This window comes from Choloepus didactylus, chromosome 3, assembly GCF_015220235.1.
Source record: "Choloepus didactylus isolate mChoDid1 chromosome 3, mChoDid1.pri, whole genome shotgun sequence".
Taxonomy (NCBI): Eukaryota; Metazoa; Chordata; class Mammalia; order Pilosa; family Megalonychidae; genus Choloepus; species Choloepus didactylus.
The window spans coordinates 71751831-71770597 of NC_051309.1; the positions used below are offsets into that span (position 1 = coordinate 71751831).

Genomic DNA, 18767 nt, shown 5'->3' on the forward strand with positions numbered 1-18767 from the left:
GTGGATCCCTTAATTGTTCTGCATTTATTGAAAATAAAACTGTCTAGAAAATAAAATGCATTAAGTTTATTGCTTTAAAAGTCATTCATAATGGAACAGAGTGAAAAGTAAATTTGCACCAGGTTTGGAACATGTCCCTTTTTAAAAATGGAACTGAAAGTTGCTCCTTCTCACTGAGTTTTGCCTTTTCTTCCCACTTCCACTTAATGAAAGGCAAAGAAGCTTTTCCTTTAATTTCTGTTTACTGAAAGACACATAGTTTACAGCAGAATCCTATGCTGGATAATATTTCTAGTTCTCCTGGTATCTAATCCAAGGATTTATTCATTGCTCAAAAAAAAAAAAAAAAAAAAAAAGAAAGAAAAAGAAAAAAAAAATCAGTGCAATTGTCCAGAGTTTCAATTCTGCCCTATTAGGTGTAAAATATAAATGTCAACTTTTTCTAAGTTACAAATAGAGGTTTAATGCCCATCTGTGGGCAAAGCGGAAAGGACTAACAAAAGTACTATCCTAGTTTCATGTCTAGGGTCCCCACCCCAACAAATCAAAACTTTGATTTGTTTAGTACAGTGTATCTACAGATTCTTAATTATTTGATGAGAGACAAAAACTGTAAAGTCATCAAGGAAGGGCAGAGTGCTCTGTCAGTGAAAAAATAGAGAATACTTAACCAGTTGGTATTTAACTGATTAAACATCTAGATTATTCTAAAATCAGTAGTGTGTAGTAGCAACAGAAAGATGAGCAAGGCAGTAATCAGTGACATTTATCAGTAGTGGCAGATCTTTGCAGAGTGATAGTATCTTCTATGCTGATTGTAAACAAAACACTTCAGATGATGTGAAAGAATGCATGCCTTTTCATGGTGAAGGGGAGAATTCTCAGATCTTGAACTTGATGACAACACACCTGGCAACACATGCTAAACACAATTTGAAGAACAATATGCCCATGGCATTTATATTTTGGATATAGAGGTGGTTGTTGCATTAGATGTTTGTTTTAGATTTAATCCAATCTCGGTAACAAGTCACTTTGGTATAAATTCCAGGCTTGTTTTCTTTTCCACAGTCTATTCCCCAACTTACTATTCCAATAAGATACCAGATGTTTCTATCACGTGCAATAACCAGAGGTCCCCCAGAATCACCCTGGAGAAGAAGAAGAAGAAAAAAATTATGGCCAATGTGGTAAATAAAGGAGTGTCAGAAATAAGTTAACCAGCATTTGAAAGTTTAATAAATCAACATTTTGAATTGAAATATGTTTAACCGATACTATTTACTTACAATTAGTATTAATATGATAAAAGAGCTTATCATGTTGTCTCTATTAAGGCCTTCAGCTGGAAGGTAGTGTGAATAAAGCCAAGGTTTTAGTTTTATCCTTGTGTCATTTTTAGTTTTGCTCTGAATAAATAATAATCACACACAGAGACTGAGCACAAGCAACCAATTCTTAAATAAATGATGACTTCAAGGCTCAAATAAAAGGTCACCTCCAATGAAGCTGTCCTAACTCTATTAGAGAGCAATTTATCTCTTGCTTTGAATTTCAGTACACCTTGTTCCACTAACATGGGTTGATAGCAAAGCATTTTGGATCCCTATACAGCAATAGGTTTGGGAGATAGAAGATAAACAAATGGCTCTCCAAGCAAATGTGTATTATTTTTTACTGAAAGGATTTTGCTCCCAAACTGAGATGGAATCTTTGTCTCTAGTGACCTGGTTTAAAGCATATGAATCATAAGGACTTCTGTGATAGCTTTGGTCCAATGTTTAGACAAACAGCTTTAATTTATTTTTTAGCAATGGACCAGTTCATACAAAAGAAATATTATGTGGGAGCCAGAATAGAATTTTTTATGAGAAATTACTCTGTTTGAAGCAGGAGTGGCCCTAGAGCCTCGTGCCTTCAGATCCCTCCCCTTCCCTTCTCTTTCCATACTTCTTAGTAACCTCCAATGTTCAGCAGGCAGAATGTGAAAACCCTGACCTACAACAAGATGAATCCTCAGCTACTTTTCCTTAGGTCCATATCCTCAATATTTTACCTATTCTAAAGATGCTAACAGCAGATCAATCATAGCACCTTTCCGTTGTATATAAGGAAAACCACTCATATATGTCAAATTCTCAAGCCATTCCTAATCCTTCAAAGAATTCCTAAAATCTGGACCCAGTTTCAAATGCTATATGCCAAGTCCTCATTATTTTAGTTATTTATTTGTAGTCCTTTGAATAGCCAGATTGTAAAACTGACATACTCCTTAAATGTTTAGTGCTTAAAATGAAAGTTGAATATGGTTGGGGAAAAATACTACCCAGTTAGTTTCTAGATATGACTGGTAAGTCAGATAGCACTTTAATGTTAATAAATATAAGTAGATATGCACTTTTTTTGTTTCATAATAGTGTAATTCTCTCTGGATGTACACTATTTAAGGTCAAAGTTTTAGGTACTGGTGGGATGACTCACCATTGACCATGGAGACATCTGCAGTCCCCATTCCACAGCACCTGACAATTAGAAGCAAATAAACACCCTTCTGTTCATTAGGTTATGGTTTGAAGTGATGATTGTATGGCAACCTGGAGTGATTTCTATTATCTCCTTTCAGTCCTACCCTCTAATCAAAGTTTGTATTTGAAGCTGGTGGTCATTTTTTACAGATGGTTCTGGACAATAGGGTGTTAAGGAATTTTTTTTATGAGTCTTCCATTCCCTTTTTTTATTACATTCTTCTTTCTCTTCCACAATTTAATTTCATGAAGTCTCAGGAAGTGTCACTGATCTATGGCCTGTAAGGCCAAGCCCACTCCATAGAGTCATTTTTGTGGATTTGAGTCTATTCTTACCTCACAGGCATCTAATTTTCCTTCCAAGAATCCAGCACATATCATTCCTGATGATACAGCACCACCATACACATCAACTTTATTACATATATCATTGCTTATAATCTCTATTTGAACTTGTCGAAGAATATTGGGAAAAGGACCTAAAGAAGGAAAAATAAATAGCTGAAGAATTTTCAGAATGTTGCTTAGAATACTTTATTGTAATGTCTTGCAAAAGATGGGCCTGCAATAAAACATATGTCCTAGCTGCTAGAGCTAATCAATGAATAGAGCAAAGTGGCAGGCTGTAAGATCAACACACAAAAATCAGTAGTTTTCCTATATAAGAGCAATGAGCAACAGGAGGAAGAAATCAAGAAAAAAATTCCATTTACAATAGCAACCAAAAGAATCAAGTATTTAGGAATAAACTTAAGCAAGGCCACAAAAGACCTATACAGAGACAACTATAAGACACTGCTAAAAGAAATCAAACAGGGCCTAAAAAAAAATGGAGAAACATACCATGCTCATGGATTAGAAGACTAAATATAGTTAAGAAGTCAATTCTATAGATTCAATGCAATACCAATTAAAATCCCATCAACTTACATTGCAGAAATAGAGAAACCAATAACAAAATTTGTTTGGAAGGACAAGGTGCCCCAAATAGCCAAAAATATCTTGAGAAAGAGGAAGGAAGTGGGAAGTCTCTCAATACCTGACTTTGAAGCATAGTATAAAGCAACAGTGGCCAAAACAACATGTTACTGGCATAAAGATAGATATACTGACCAATGAAATCGAATTGAGTGTTCAGAAATAGATCTTCTCATCTACAGACATTTGATCTCTGATAAGGCAGTCAAGCCAAAGCAACTGGGACAGAGCAGCCTCTTCAATAAATGGTGTTTGGAGAACTGGATATCTATATCCAAAAGAATGAAAGGGGACTCTTCTCTGACACCTTATATAAAAATTAACTCAAAATGGATTTATGATCCAAATGTTAGTGCTAAGACCATAAGACTTTTAGAAGAAAATGTAGGGAAATATATTAAGGATCTGGTAGTAGGAGGTGGCTTCCTAGATCTTACACCCAAAGCATGAGCAATCAAAGAAGAAATAGATAAATGGAATCTCCTAAAATTAAATACTTTTGTACATCAAAGGACTTTGTCAGAAAAGTGAAAAGGTAGCCTATGCAAAGGAAGACAATATTTGGAAACCACATATCAGATAAGGGGTTAATATCCAGAATATAAAAAGAAATCTTACAATTCAACCAGAGAAAGACAAACTAACCAATTAAAAAATGGGCAAAAGACATGGGTAGACACTTTTCTGAAAAGGAAATACAAATGGTTCAAAAACATCTGAAAAGATGTTCAATTTTACTGGCTATCAGGGAAATGCAAATAAAACCACAATGAGATATCATCTCACACCTACCAGAATGCCATTTTCCAAAAAAAACAGAAAATCACAAGTGCTGGAGAGGATATGGAGAAAGAGTCACACTTATTCACTGTTAGTGGGAATGTAGAATGGTGCAGTCACTCTGGAAGACAGTATGGAGGTTCCTCAGAAAGCTAAGAATAGAATTGCCATATGATCCAGCAATTCCATTACTAGGTATATACCCACAAGAACTGAAAGCTAAGACATGAACGGACATTTGTAAACCAGTGTATATGGCAGCATTATTCACTATTGCCAAGAGATGGAAATAGCCCAGATATCCATCAGCAGATGAGTGGATAAACAAACTGTGGTATATACACACAATAGAACATTACACAGCTGTAAGACAGAGCAAAGTCAAGGAACATATAATAACATGGGTGAACTTTGAGGACGTTATGTTGAGCGAAGTTAGCCAGAAACAAAAAGACAAATACTGAATGTCCTCACTAATATGAACTAACATGAATGAACAAACATTGAGAGTTAAAACTGAGAACACAGGTTATCAGGAGATAGAAAGTTGTTAGAGATCAGGGACTTCATGCTGAAAGATTATAGAATGTTCAACAGGATTGACTGCATAGATCCAGAAATGGAGAGTACAGTGCTGTGTGATAGTAGCACAGTATTGCAGATGCACTGACCAAGGATGTCTATGAGTGGGGTTGAGGGAGAAGGCCTGGTGGCATGTGTGATACCAGAGGGAAGACTGGAACTGTGTAGCTCGGTGAAACCTTGAGTGATCAGTGATGGTGACTAAATACACAAATGTAAAAATGTTTTTACTCAGGGAAGAACAGATGGATGGTAACCTTGTGGGATGTTGAAAAAGGGAGGGTATTGGGGGAAGAATATAAACAATGCAACTGGAGTCTGGAGTTAACAATAACATTGTAGTATGCTCCCATTAAATGTGACAGGGGCAATATACCAAAGCTGAATGTCTGGGAGGGAGGGGTGTAGGGGAGGGGTACAGGATTCTTGGTAGTGGTATTATTGACCGACCTCATTGCTGTATTTTATTTTATTTTTACTTTCCCTTTTATCCTTTTTATTATTCTTTGTTCCAATTCTTTTTTTCTTTGAACAATGAACATGTGTAAGTGCCAATTGTGGAGACTAATGCGCAACCATATGAAGATACTGTAAATAATTGATGGTACACTGTGGATGATTGTATGGTATTTGAATATATCCCTATAAAATTGCAGGGGAAAAAATAAACAGCGGGACACTAGTGCTAGAGAGAACTTAGAGAGAGAGATGTATGTATTCACTGTTGGTGGGAAGTAGAAGGGTATCGCCTATTTGGACAGCACGGTGGTCCCACAAGAAGCTACGTATGTGGGGGTTTCAAGGCCCTGCAACCTCACTATGGGGTATATACTTGAAAGATTGTAGAGCAGGAACATGAATGGACATTTGTGCACCAGTATATACAGCGGCAGTATTCACTATCTGCAATAAACGGAGGTGGCCTAAGAGTACATTGACTGATGAACAGAATGGTGAACTGTAGTGTATGCATACAATAAAAAATTGCGTGGTACAAAAAGAAATGAAGCTATGAGAAATGGATCTTCAGTACAGCATTTTGAGTGAAGCATGCCAGAAATGAAATGACACCAGGGGAGTGAATCTCCCTGGCAACGTAGAATATGACTCCCGGGGAGGAATGTAGACCCGGCATCGTGGGACGGAGAACATCTTCTTGACCAAAAGGGGGATGTGAAAGGAAATGAAATAAGCTTCAGTGGCAGAGAGATTCCAAAACGAGCCGAGAGGTCACTCTGGAGGGCACTCTTACGCACACTTTAGACAACCCTTTTTAGGTTCTAAAGAATTGGGGTAGCTGGTGGTGGATACATGAAACTATCAAACTACAACCCAGAACCCATGAATCTCGAAGACAGTTGTATAAAAATGTAGCTTATGAGGGGTGACAATGGGATTGGGAAAGCCATAAGGACCACACTCCACTTTGTCTAGTTTATGGATGGATGAGTAGAAAAATAGGGGAAGGAAACAAACAAACAAACAGACAAAGGTACCCAGTATTCTTTTTTACTTCAATTGCTCTTTTTCACTCTAATTATTATTCTTGTTATTTTTGTGTGTGTGCTAATGAAGGTGTCAGGGATTGATTTAGGTGATGAATGTACAACTATGTAATGGTACTGTAAACAATTGAAAGTACGATTTGTTTTGTATGACTGCGTGGTATGTGAATATATCTCAATAAAATGATTATTAAAAAAAAAAAAAACCATAAAAAAAAAAACAAAAACAAACAAAAAAAAATAGGTAAGACAATACTATGAGTCAACAATGGAGGGGGGTAGTTAGGGGTATGGGAGGATTTGAATTTCCTTTTTTTTTTTGTCCGTATTTCTTTTCTGGAGTAATGAAAATGTTCTAAAAATTGAAAAAAAATTTAATTGTGATGATGGATGCACAGCTGTGTGATGGTACCAAGGCAATTGATTGTTTGATTGTACACTTTGGATCTTTGGATAATTGTATGGTATGTGAACAATCTCAATAAATAAAAAATTTTAAAATTTAAAAAAAAAAAAAAAAAAAAAAGGACAAACATTATAATGCCTAACTAATATGGACTAACTATAATGTGTAAACTCTGAGAACTGAATCTTAGAGCACAGCTTATCAGGGAAATGCTTATTGTATGGTCCCTAGAGTGTAAGCTCTTACAGCAGTCACTTCTATTCCTGATCTGTAATGGTTATCTCTAAACCCTGAGATGCTGAGCTCCTTGTGTATAACCTGGTTGGTCTCTGGAACTTTGGGTATCTGTGTGACACATGGGACTCGGAGCTAGAACTTGGCAGCTATGAATGTCAGTGTTACCCATACAGCAACTGTTGAAAGAGATGAAGAATTCAGACTTTAATTAGATGTATGAATGAAGAGGATCTGGTTAGGACTAAGGCAAATCAGGCCCAAGGGTAAAGGATGCTACTGACTGGGTTTTAAAACTACAATTTATGTGTGAGACCAAGGAAGGAGATGTTTATCTGGTGCAGGATCTATATTTTCTGTGGCACACTAGATAATTTAACTTGCAGGATCAGTTTGTTTGAACACCATAGGTGCAGGGAGCGGTGAATGGGAAATGGAATTTTGTGAGTTTGTACAGGCTGGGGTGAAATCCCAACACATCCCAGAGTGATACAGGCAGAGAACATAAATCTATTTGTGGGGGCCCCCTGAGGAGATGGGGAGAAATGTGGAAGTCTTGGATGGAATTCCCCACCTGGGCTATTGCTGATTTTCCCACAAACATTGAGGACTGCCCATTTAGTGGGTTGAGCCCTCGATCTGGGGGCCTTCCTCTGTGAGGCTAGTTGCTGCAGGAGAGGCTAAGCCCACTTATAATTGTGACTAGGAGTCCCCCCAGAGAGCTTCTTTGTTGTTCAGATGTGGCCCCCTCTCTCTCTAAGCCCACTTGGAAGGTGAACTTACCGCCCTCCCCACTACGTGGGACATGACTCCCAGGGGTGTGAATCCCCCTGGCAACGTGGGACATGACTCCCAAGGGTGTGAATCCCCCTGGCAACGTGGGAAATGACTCCTGGAGATGAGCCTGGATCCAGCACTGTGGGATTGAGAGGATCTTCTTGCGCAAAAGGGGGAAGAGAGATGAAGCAAAGTAGGGTTCCAGTGGCTGAGAGATTTCAAATGGAGTTGAGAGGTCACTCTGGAAGGTATTCTTATGTACTATATAGTTATCACCTTTTAGACTTTAGTGTGTTGGAATGGCTAGAGGGAAATACCTGAAGCTGTCAAACTGCAACCCAGTGACCTCGATTCTTGAAGACAATTGTATAACTATGTAGATTGCACAGTGTGACTGCGTGACTGTGAAAACCTTGTGGCTCGCACTCCTTTTATCCAGTATATGGACAGACGAGTGGAAAAATGGGGACAAAAGTTAGATGAAGAACAGGGTGAGATGGAGAGGCTGGAAAGATTTAGGTGTTCTTTCTTGCTTTTATTTTTACTTTGGGGTAAGGAAAAGATTCAAAAATTGATTCTGGTGATGAATGTACAACTGTATAATGGTGCTGTGAATAACTGTACAGTGTGGAAGACTTGGGGGGATATGAATAGATCTCAATTAAACTGTATTCAAAAAGTAAATGAACAATGAGGGGAGGAGGGAAATGAGATGTTTGGGATATTCTTTTTTATTTTAATTTTCATTGAATTTTTTGGAGTAAGAAAATGTTTCAAGTTTGTGGTGATGAAAGCACAACTATATGTCGATACTGTGAACAACTAATTGTACACTTTTAATGATTGTATGTTGTGTAATTATATCTCAATAAAATTGCATTAAAAAATACATATGTCCTGAAGCTGCAGGACTCTGGGCTGGATCACAGAGCTCAGTTGCAAATTACATTTATTGGTTGCCTTCTATGTGCTAGGTAGCATTCTTGGCACTTTTACTCCCACTGTTTTGTTTAATCCTTGAAACAACCACCAAAATAGCTATGCTACTCTCTTTTTAATACAAGGAAACTGAAACTCAGCTGGTTAGGAGTCTTGCTATGATCACATAGCTAAATAGGGAATAAAGTTAGAATATGTCTCTGTCACCACGTGGGAAATTCTATGATGTATTTACCACCTTTTGTTGGAATCTGTCTCATCACTTTATAAAGGGGCACAGATATTTTAGGAATTGAGAATCTTTTAAGAGCAGTATAGAGTCAAGCTGTACTACCAGGAAGTAACTTTAATACTGGATAGATGAAATCCTATTTCTTCATAAGAAGGATAATGTTTGATTTGATAATTGCTCAATTTATAATCCAAAACAAATACCAGAATACATAGCATACCAGGATAAGAAACAGTCAGTTCATGTTTGATTATTTAGCCATGCATTTAATTATTATTATTTGAAAATTATTTAGTTACAGATGATGTACTTTTAGCCATTATACTGTCCTCAACTTCCCTCAAGGGCTTCTATTTTAAAGACTGTATTAGTTCTTTATACAAAGATGGATGCTCTGCTTATAACAGGTTTGTGGTGGTTTAGAGCCTCATGTATCCCAGGAAAACATACTCTTAAACTTAATGCATTCCTGTGTGTGTGAACCCGTTATGTAAGTAAGACCTTTGATGAGGTTACTTCAGTTAAAGTGTGGTCCAATCAAGATGAGTTTTAATTCTATTAGTGGAGTCCTTTATAAGCAAAATGAAATTCAGACTGAAAGAGAAAGAGCTATGGGAAGCAAGAAGCTGAAGATCAGTGGAACCCAGAAGAGAAGGGAGAGGCCAAGAGAAATTGTCATGTGCATTCCCAAGTGATAGAGGAGACCAGAACCAAGGATCACCAATAGCCAGCCCCCAAATGCCAGTCTTTGGGAAGAAAGCATTGTCTTGATGATGACTTGACTTGGACTTTTCTTAGCCTCAAAACTATGAGCCATTAAATCATCATTGGTTAAGCCAACATATTGCATGGTATTTGCTTGGGCAGCCAAGGAAATTAAAACAAGGTTCAACGGCAGTTGAGAAGGTGAGAGAGGGCAGTTTTTAAAAAATGAGTCAGGACAATTTTATATTTAAGGCCCTAGTTGAGGAAGCAGCAGATGTGAGTTTGAGCAATTTGCACAATTTATGAGCTATGTGACCTTGAGCAAGTTAATTAATCTCATTAAGCATCATTTTACTTACCTGTTAAGAGGACAAAATAATACCTATCTCACATATTTATTGTGAGGGTTAAAAAATAATGAATATAACCAGCTATAACTGTGCCTTGCTCCATAGTCAGTTCTCAATAAATGGAAGCTATTAGTGTAAATTGAGAGATTAGGGTTATATTTAAAATCTATGTAGATCAGTTGATGTTGAAGGTCAGAAAGCTTCTCTTCAACGATAGTGGTGGATGATGAGAGTTAGAGCTTTTAGAAGAGGAGATCTAGGTTTCTAGGGATGCTGTAACCCACTGTACAGAAATCTAATTCTCTGGTTTAAAACTGGTAAATTCACTTACCTAGGATTATCATCTTTCTAAAAAACTAAGTTCAATTTCTTTACACTCGTAAAAGATTACATGTGAGTGTCTGCACCTCAGTCATCATTTTTAAGATAGAAATTTCACTATATGACCATCTTCTCTTCTTTCCTTCTCTGATTCTGTTTTAAATGCGTTCTGTGATACTCTTCTCACCATCTGCTCTGTATACATATTTTTCTTAAAAATCTAAATTATTTATGTAGGTGCCTCAGGAATATTAAATACCATCTATTCTGCTGCCTCTAATTAGCATTTTCCAATTTCAGGCATTCCAAGGTTTTAATCAATTTTATTCCAAATACTAATTATTTCTGTATGTATATTTTTATTTTAACTAATTGTTCTAGGATGTTGAGTTTTAAATTTCAAATACTTATAATTCTTTAATCTCGAGAATAAAAGTCAATTCAACTGCTTAACAATATAGCAAGCTGTTTTTTATTTTAACCATTCAAGACAGAAAATACCCCGGTCTGTCTGGTAAGAAGATTTCTAAACAAACATGGCTGGATAAATCTCAGCAGGTGGGAAAAGAGAAACTTGAATATCTTCTCCCTGTCTCAGTTTCAAAACATAGGAAAAAAAAAACGTAATCGTGTCTAATATTTAACTTTAAACTCATGTCTTACAAATTCATAATGTTATTTCTGAAAGTTTTGCAAGTTGTGATAGTTGATAGCGCAATGCACAGTAATCTGCACACTATCGAGCACTGATTCATGATGAAGCCCTAAATCACTCCTTAACTACTGTCCCAGGAGGAGACCATGTTAAGTTTAATTATGTTCTGGAAGAAGTGTCATCATGCTGCCAAGGTGGGAGATGATTTCTGTCTCTACTCCGAGGAGGAAATGGCTTTTCTACTCCCAAAAGATTTCATCCTCCCTCATATTCAACACCTTTGGCTTTAGTTCATCTCCCCACAGAGATGAAGAAAAGATTCTCAACTTATATCAATAGTGCAGCAATCTAGACACAGTTTCAGAATTTTGCAGTGTATATTGGAGGGAAGCAAAGACTTTTGAGGATAAAGGCTCAATAGATTTATAACTAAACTTGAGCAAGTAAATAAGGACTTCACTTTGTAATAAGGGCCTGAATGACAGACATTCTAGGACAGAAACAATATATAAATAATCCATTCAAGAGACATCCTTATAGAAGGAATTGGAGATTTAGGAACTAAAGGTCCATCTTTATAGTTTATTGTGTATTATTGAGTGTGGTAAAATGTCATACTTGTCAAATATATAAAGTCTCAGTCTAAAGGAATTCTCCATAGATACATAGATCAGAGGTACCCCATTTAATATTTTCTGTCAGGTAATAATAGTACATTCAGATTGCTTACAAAGCAATTTCTGTTTAGTTGCATGATATCTTACAGAAACTTATTACTATTGCTCAAAAATCACATACTTTATAAATCATGCAGCCATAGCAGAATCTCTACATAACAGCAACAAAAGGAAAAATAAATTATGCAAAAATACTTTAAAAATAATTTTTGAAAAGAGAGTTACATCAAGTTTCCAAATAGTCCATAAAGTATGTGTAAACCTAAATACTGTTTAATAGTAAAACCAAAGATTTTGTAATTCACCATTTCTGGTTGTTTTGCTTGTTGTTTTTGCCATGCATATCATGGAATGTCTCAAGTTCATCTCTTATTCTATATATCATTTTGATACTGTATCTTATTTCATATCTCCATTCAAATGGAGGATGGATTTCTTTTGTTTTGCTTGGTTGCTTTGCTGAGATACTCACCATTTGCTTTCAAGGCTCCCCATCCAGTAACATACACTTTACTCTTAGGCAAGACTTCAAAAGTAGCATCTGGGAGACAGACTCTGTGCACATCATCAGAAAATATGATGGGAGTAGCGAGCTTCACCACAGCAATGTCATCATCATGCTTATGGGCAGCATAGTTTTCATGAATGATAATTGATTGCACCCTTCTTCTCATCAGTGGTGGGTTTAGGGTTCTTCCAAAACTGGCCATCCATAGTCTGGGATTTTTGTAACTGATCACAGATTAAAAAGATCACAGTTGGTTCATTTCTGATCTAAAGTTCCCCAGGACTGTGGATGGGCATGGAACATAATAGTGTAAGAAGGCCACATATTTAATGTGCTGGTCAAATTAGGAACCTCCCATCCTCTTATTTGAGGCTCCTCCCCTAAGACTGCTTTGTTTTCTTCTAGCTGGTGACAAATTCCCTTTCTAAGGTATCTTAAGTTACTATCATGGGAAGAGGGGTTATATTTTTTTAAAAGAAACAATATACAATTGCTATTTTTCATTATAAAAGTAATATAGATTAGTGGGTGACAATATAAATAAATCAATCAGCCATGTGTACCCACATGTATACATACAGATACAATATACACTCATATCCATGTACAGTTATATAAATGGGTATATATAGCTACGTAGATACATAAGTAGGTACATAGATAGATAGATAGATAGATAGATAGATAGATAAATAGATAAGGTAGAGATAAAGCCATACTTTATATATTGTTTTCTCTTGTATTCTGTTTCTTTTTTTTTTTCTCATTAGAGAAGTTGTGGGTTTACAGACCTATCATGCATAAAATACAGGATTCCCTTATACAACCCCACTACCAACACCTTGCATTGGTGTGGAACATTTGCTACAGTTTATGCTATCACATTTTTATAATTGCACTATTAAATGAGGTCCATGATTTAACTTAGGGTTCACTGTTTCGTAGTGTAGTTCCACGGATTCTTTAAAAAATTTTTTCTGTCACCATTCTCCTGTTTTTTTTTTACTTAGCATTTTATCCAGAATATTTTCCCATTTTATATGAAATTCCTTATAGTTACTCTCTTTTTATTATTTCCAAATGCCCATATGTTAAATCTTTAAAACACATATCCCCCAGAAAAGCATAGCACCAAAAATATTCATGTGGGTTAATCAGGTATAAGTTTTGTGGGTTGGAATACTATTAGCAGAGTAAAAAATCCACAATATATCTTAGGAAAATTGGTGAGCATGTTTAAATTTCACCAGTAGTGGCTCATTCTTAACTAAAATTGAGATTACTGGGGAATGTATTTTCAGTTAAAGTTAAGATACTCTGTCTAATTTTTTCTACTATTCTTCAATAATTGTCACTTCTTCCTAAATCTGCTGATCAATTATGGGTACCATTGGGAGGCCTAAGATATCATGAAGGAAATGAAAAAGGGATAGAAATTATAAGATATGAAGGTGAGAGAAAGAAGTGGAATTGGTGATAGTGTCAGTCAGAACAAAGACTTACATGTCAAAACAGTGAGCAGCAGTCAGGAGCCACTCATTGCTGATCAAAGTTGCTCCACAGAAATGGACGCCATCTATTTGCAGGCTGGCTTGCCATGGCCAAGCAGCTTTCCTTGCAACATCACCATCAGCAATTCTTTCCATGGAAGAGAATGGGGATTCTGTTCCTAAACCACAGCCTGCCAGAATAGGATAAGATGGTTATTTTTAAATAATTGTAAACATTGTAGATATGCTTGGCGCATAGTTAGGGAAGGAAGCATTTGGAGGTGTACCTGGCCTTTAAAAAATTAATCAAAATTAACATTACATATAATAATGTTCTTTACATTGAAAGAAGACTAAATTAAAAAAAAATAAACAACTATTTAACACCCTCCCTGGCCCATTTATTGCAATTTCCCTATAAAATTTGTTGTTTCCTATTTTTCTGGGTTGTGTTTGTTATGTGCAGCAGTTTATACCAGTGATATTTGACACTACTTATTGCAGAAAACTGTATTCTGTACTCTTTTAAAATACTTGCCTAATATTATAGCTGTTATACTGCTATAGAAAATGTCAAATTTCCCACATTAAAGTTGGCAGATGTTGTTTAATTTTAAGCAAACTTTTCTACTCTAACAAAGTGAATCAAACACAAATAATTAAGATAAAAGGAAATTGTCAAGGAAATCATCAGTGACTTGAAGAAGAGCAAGTGTTCCCAAGGGGTCCATATAAATATTTCCAATTATTAGTAACTTTTTGCCTTGAGGAGAATTATATCACTTATACATCCAGAGATATTATATACTTGGGATAAAATTAAATGTGGGATTAGACAAAGATTAAAATGTGTGTTTTGAGTTTTATTTTTTGATTTATAAACATACTGAACTTACAGCTGTTCAGAATGTGCTCTGCTTGTGCTTCATCCATATCTAGAAAACAAAAACAAAATCAAAAACAAACACAAGATGACTGCTCAGCAGGGGAACAATTATAAGTTAAAATACTATGCCTGCCTGATATAAATGTTTCTGGTTGGGAGGAACTGCATTATATATTCAGGAAAATCTTAATTTAAAGGCAATATAATGAAATTCTACAAAAAGGTGAGACCTAGATATGAACTAAACAATTCTTTCTGATAATATGTGAACTCCAGGGAATTCCTGGTCCATGAATATAAAAGCATTGGCACGGAGAAGGATTTTGTTTGCCACAAGGATAACTGCATGTAGTCAATGAAATGCCATGCCAATTTGTTGAAACATAAGTTTAAAAAGAAGAGGATCTAGTACCAGTTTTATATACAAACTATTTCATGCTTGGAGACAGTTTCCTTCCATTCTCACTCTCACAGTGGCGTTATGATAAAGATTTTGCAATTGTCTAAGAAGTATGACCTGCAATGCAGAACTTCCAAAAGGCACAGACAAAAAAAAAACCCACACAAATAAAGTTGGCCTTTTCTTTTCAAAAGACTAGGAAAAGGGACTCATAGAGACCTACTGTAGTCTCGCAACCCAGGCCATTCTGCCAACAGCAGTTACAGCAGGAAGCCCCTGATCATCCCAACTCATGCTTCACAAACAGGGCACCAGAAGGCAGACCAATGCACCTGTGGGGCTGAATCAGCAGAGGCTTGAATCTCCCTGCCCTCTATCCATGACATGAGGAGACTCAGGCCCAGCACACCTCTCCCTCCATAGAGGATGACACAACATCATAGGCAGCCCAGAACAGCACCTCCTGCTCTTGCAGATGTGATTAGGATCAGGACTGAGTTGGAGCCAGAGCAGCACCAGAAAAAGTAAGTAGACAAAAATAGTCTTGTAAGCACTTTGAAAACTAAGCCGTTACTGGAACTACAAAAGTAAGCTAGACTTACTACTTTCTAAACCTAGACAGACTGACCACCTGTTAAATAAGATGAGGTAAATAGGATCAATAGTCTCCTAACATAATAACTAAAATGTCCAGGATATAAACAAACATCAATCGTCATACCAAAAAAACAGGAAAACCACAATTAGAATGACAAAAGGCAAACAACTGATGACAATACTGAGGTGAATCAGATGCTAGACCTATCTGATGGGAATAGTTCTACACCATAAAAATGCTTCAACAATAAATTGAAAATCTCTTGAAAAAAATGAAAAAAAAAAGGAAAGTTCAGCAAAAAATGAAGGCTATGAAAAATAACTAAATGGAAACTATAGGACTGAAAAATATAATAACAAATATAAAAAAACTCCCTGAATTGTTTAATACTAGGGTGGAGATGATAGAGAATAGAATCAGTGAACTTGAGGACGAATCAATGGAATTTATTCAATCTGCACAACATAGGGAAAATACAACAAGAACAACAAAATGAACAAAGCCTCAGAGATCTGTGGGACAATAACAAAAGATCTAGCATTCATCAGAATCTCAGAAGTAGAGGAAGAAAGACTGTGGAACTGAAAAATATTGAAAGAAATAATGGCAGAAAGCTCCCAAATTTGGCAAAAGACAGATATTCAAGAAGTTGAGAGAACCCCAAATAGGATAAATCCAAGAAATCTATCCCAAGACCAATCATAACGAAACTATTAAAACTAAAGGAAAAGAAAAAATTCTTAAAATCAGCCATAAAGGAAAGATACATAACTTATAAAGAGAAATGAAGACTTATTTTCATGTAGGAACTTCATGTACATGAATGTTCATGCAATTTCATTTGTAATAGCCAAAAACTGTAAACTACCCAAATGTCTTTCAATGGGTGAATTGTTAAGCAAACTGGACACATTCATGCTATGGAATAACACTCAGTAATACAAAGGAATGCACCATTGATACATGCAACGATCTGTATGGACTGCAAAGAAATATTCTGAGTGAACAAGGCCAATCGCAAAAGGGTATAAACTGCATGATTCAATTTGTACAACATTCATGAAATAAGATAATTACAGAGATGAATAATGGATTAATGGTTTCCAGGATTTATAGATGGACAGAGAAGATGGAAATAACTATAAAAGGGTTATATGATGAAGTCTTGAGATGATATAGTTAAAGAATCTGATGGTGGTGGTGGTTATGTAGGGTTATACATGTCATAAAATTGCATGGAGCTATACATACACACATACAGACACACACAAATGAAAGCATATATAACTGTGAAATCTAAATAAGCTCTAAGGTTTGTACCAGTATCTATTTCTTGGTTCTAATATTGTACCATAGTTGTGTGAGAGTTAATATTGGGGGAGACTGGCAGAAGGGTGCATGAGACTTCCTTGTAAAATTTTTTACAAGCTCCTGTGAATCTATACTTCTACATTGTAAAAAAAACAACAACCAAGCAGACTGGTGAAAACTCTGAATTTTCCTTCTATTCTATTTGTAGAGAATATTACAAAAGTATTGTCATCTGAAGAAGCAAAGACTATGCAGCCAAAAAATGTAAGGAAAAATAGCATTACAGAGATGTGTCAGGTAACTAATTAATAAAATAAGATTGCTCTTTTTCTGGATTTTTTGATGTTTAGAATAAGTATTAGTCAGCTTTTTAAAAATTTGGGATTTGTCATGATTGCTTTCTCTCCTGTTCTAACTAAATATGTTTTTAAGTGAAAAAAAAAAAAAAAAAAAAAGGTTGAATAGTGGATAATGTATTGGATCCAGTTGAAGAAAGATTTTTTATTGGAAACAAACCAAAAAGGTCAAATTAAATATTAAACAGTAATGATTTTGGTTACCTTATATTTAACACTAAATAAAAGCTGCTATAACATATATTAAATACTAAATTTAGGAGGTGAAATTTAATGTCCACTGGTCCAAAATTTCAAGAGGACCAAAACTACTTTTAAAAATTACACTACAGAGAATAAAATCTATATAAATATTATATGGGTTTGATCTGAGGTAATTTACATAGAGCAAAATTCAAATATTTTGACGACATTGTGAAAAAGTAAAAATATAATTGACTAAAAATACATTTTTCAAAAAAGTTTAATGATAGGAGAAACAAAAAAAGAAAGATATATTTTGGAATCAAGAAGATAAGTACTCAATAATTTCATGAAAGTTTATAAAATGTCAATAAATTGGAAAAATTATTAATATATGAAAAAAACAGTGACTGAAAATACATATTAAAAAATGACAGTCTTAGCAATTTATTCTTTCAGCTATTTTTTTTTTTTTTTTTACCTTTTTCTCTCTTTGATTAAACCTAGTCATTTGGAACCATTGGAGAGAATTCTGACTTCTACAAAATAAGAAGGAATTATCACAAGCTGTAAGTGTAAGAATAAAATTTTCCTAATTATTTATAGAGACTTTTACTTTTGCAGTTTTTCTTAAAGAAGATATATATAGACAGCTCTTTAACAAACTTGTATTTTATTATCTGAAAACTGAACTCAACACTTTATTGAAATCCTGTAGAAAATAATTATAAAAGACAAAGTTTATATTTTTCTGTATTGTTACTTCTATATTGGGCCCTGTGTGGGCTTTAGCTTTCCAACTATCTTTCCCAAAGGACAAATTAATCAAGTCTCCAACTGCCCAGGCTCAGGGAAGAATAAGTTCCCTAAATAACAAGTTCCACAGTTATTACTGTCTTCATTTTTCAGAAGGGTAATTGAGATACAAAGTTTCAGCAACTTAGCCAAAGCAAACAAAAACGGTTATTGCTAGAGCATAGGTCTTCTGATTTCCAGTCTAGAGTTCTTTCCACAACCACTTGCAGCTGTTCCTGGAGTGAATTCTATGCTTTTTTTTTTTTTTTCTTATTATATTGTATATATTACTTTACCTCATGAAACTAATTTTCTTTTCATATTTTAACTATACAACCTCTAATTTTTTTTTCAGTTCATTTCTAAAACTCTGTGTGGAAAGAGAATGGTTCCAGACTTCTCAGTGTTCTGTTATTTGTTAATTTAAGAAAGCAACAACAACTACAAACAATTTTTCTTGTTCCCTGCTCACTTTCAATAGATTTAGGCTAGCTTACAGAGTTAAAGATAAAAGAGGAAATCATTCATTTAGCAGAACTGAATTCCTTTGGTGTGCTGAGCCCTATGCTAATCT

General features: G+C 35.3%; 1 protein-coding gene across 1 annotated transcript in view; it reads right to left on the bottom strand.

Annotated features, from left to right (window-relative positions):
- Positions 1-989: 989 nt before the first annotated feature.
- The window catches only part of LOC119530287 (transmembrane protease serine 11G-like), a 37344-nt gene continuing 19566 nt past the window's right edge, over positions 990-18767 (bottom strand). Inside the window, exons 6-10 of the mRNA XM_037831432.1 lie at positions 14561-14599; positions 13678-13855; positions 12139-12398; positions 2862-3004; positions 990-1151 (exon numbers count right to left, since the gene is read on the bottom strand). Coding sequence (XP_037687360.1) covers positions 990-1151; positions 2862-3004; positions 12139-12398; positions 13678-13855; positions 14561-14599 — 782 coding nt within the window. The remainder of the gene's footprint in view (positions 1152-2861; positions 3005-12138; positions 12399-13677; positions 13856-14560; positions 14600-18767) is intronic.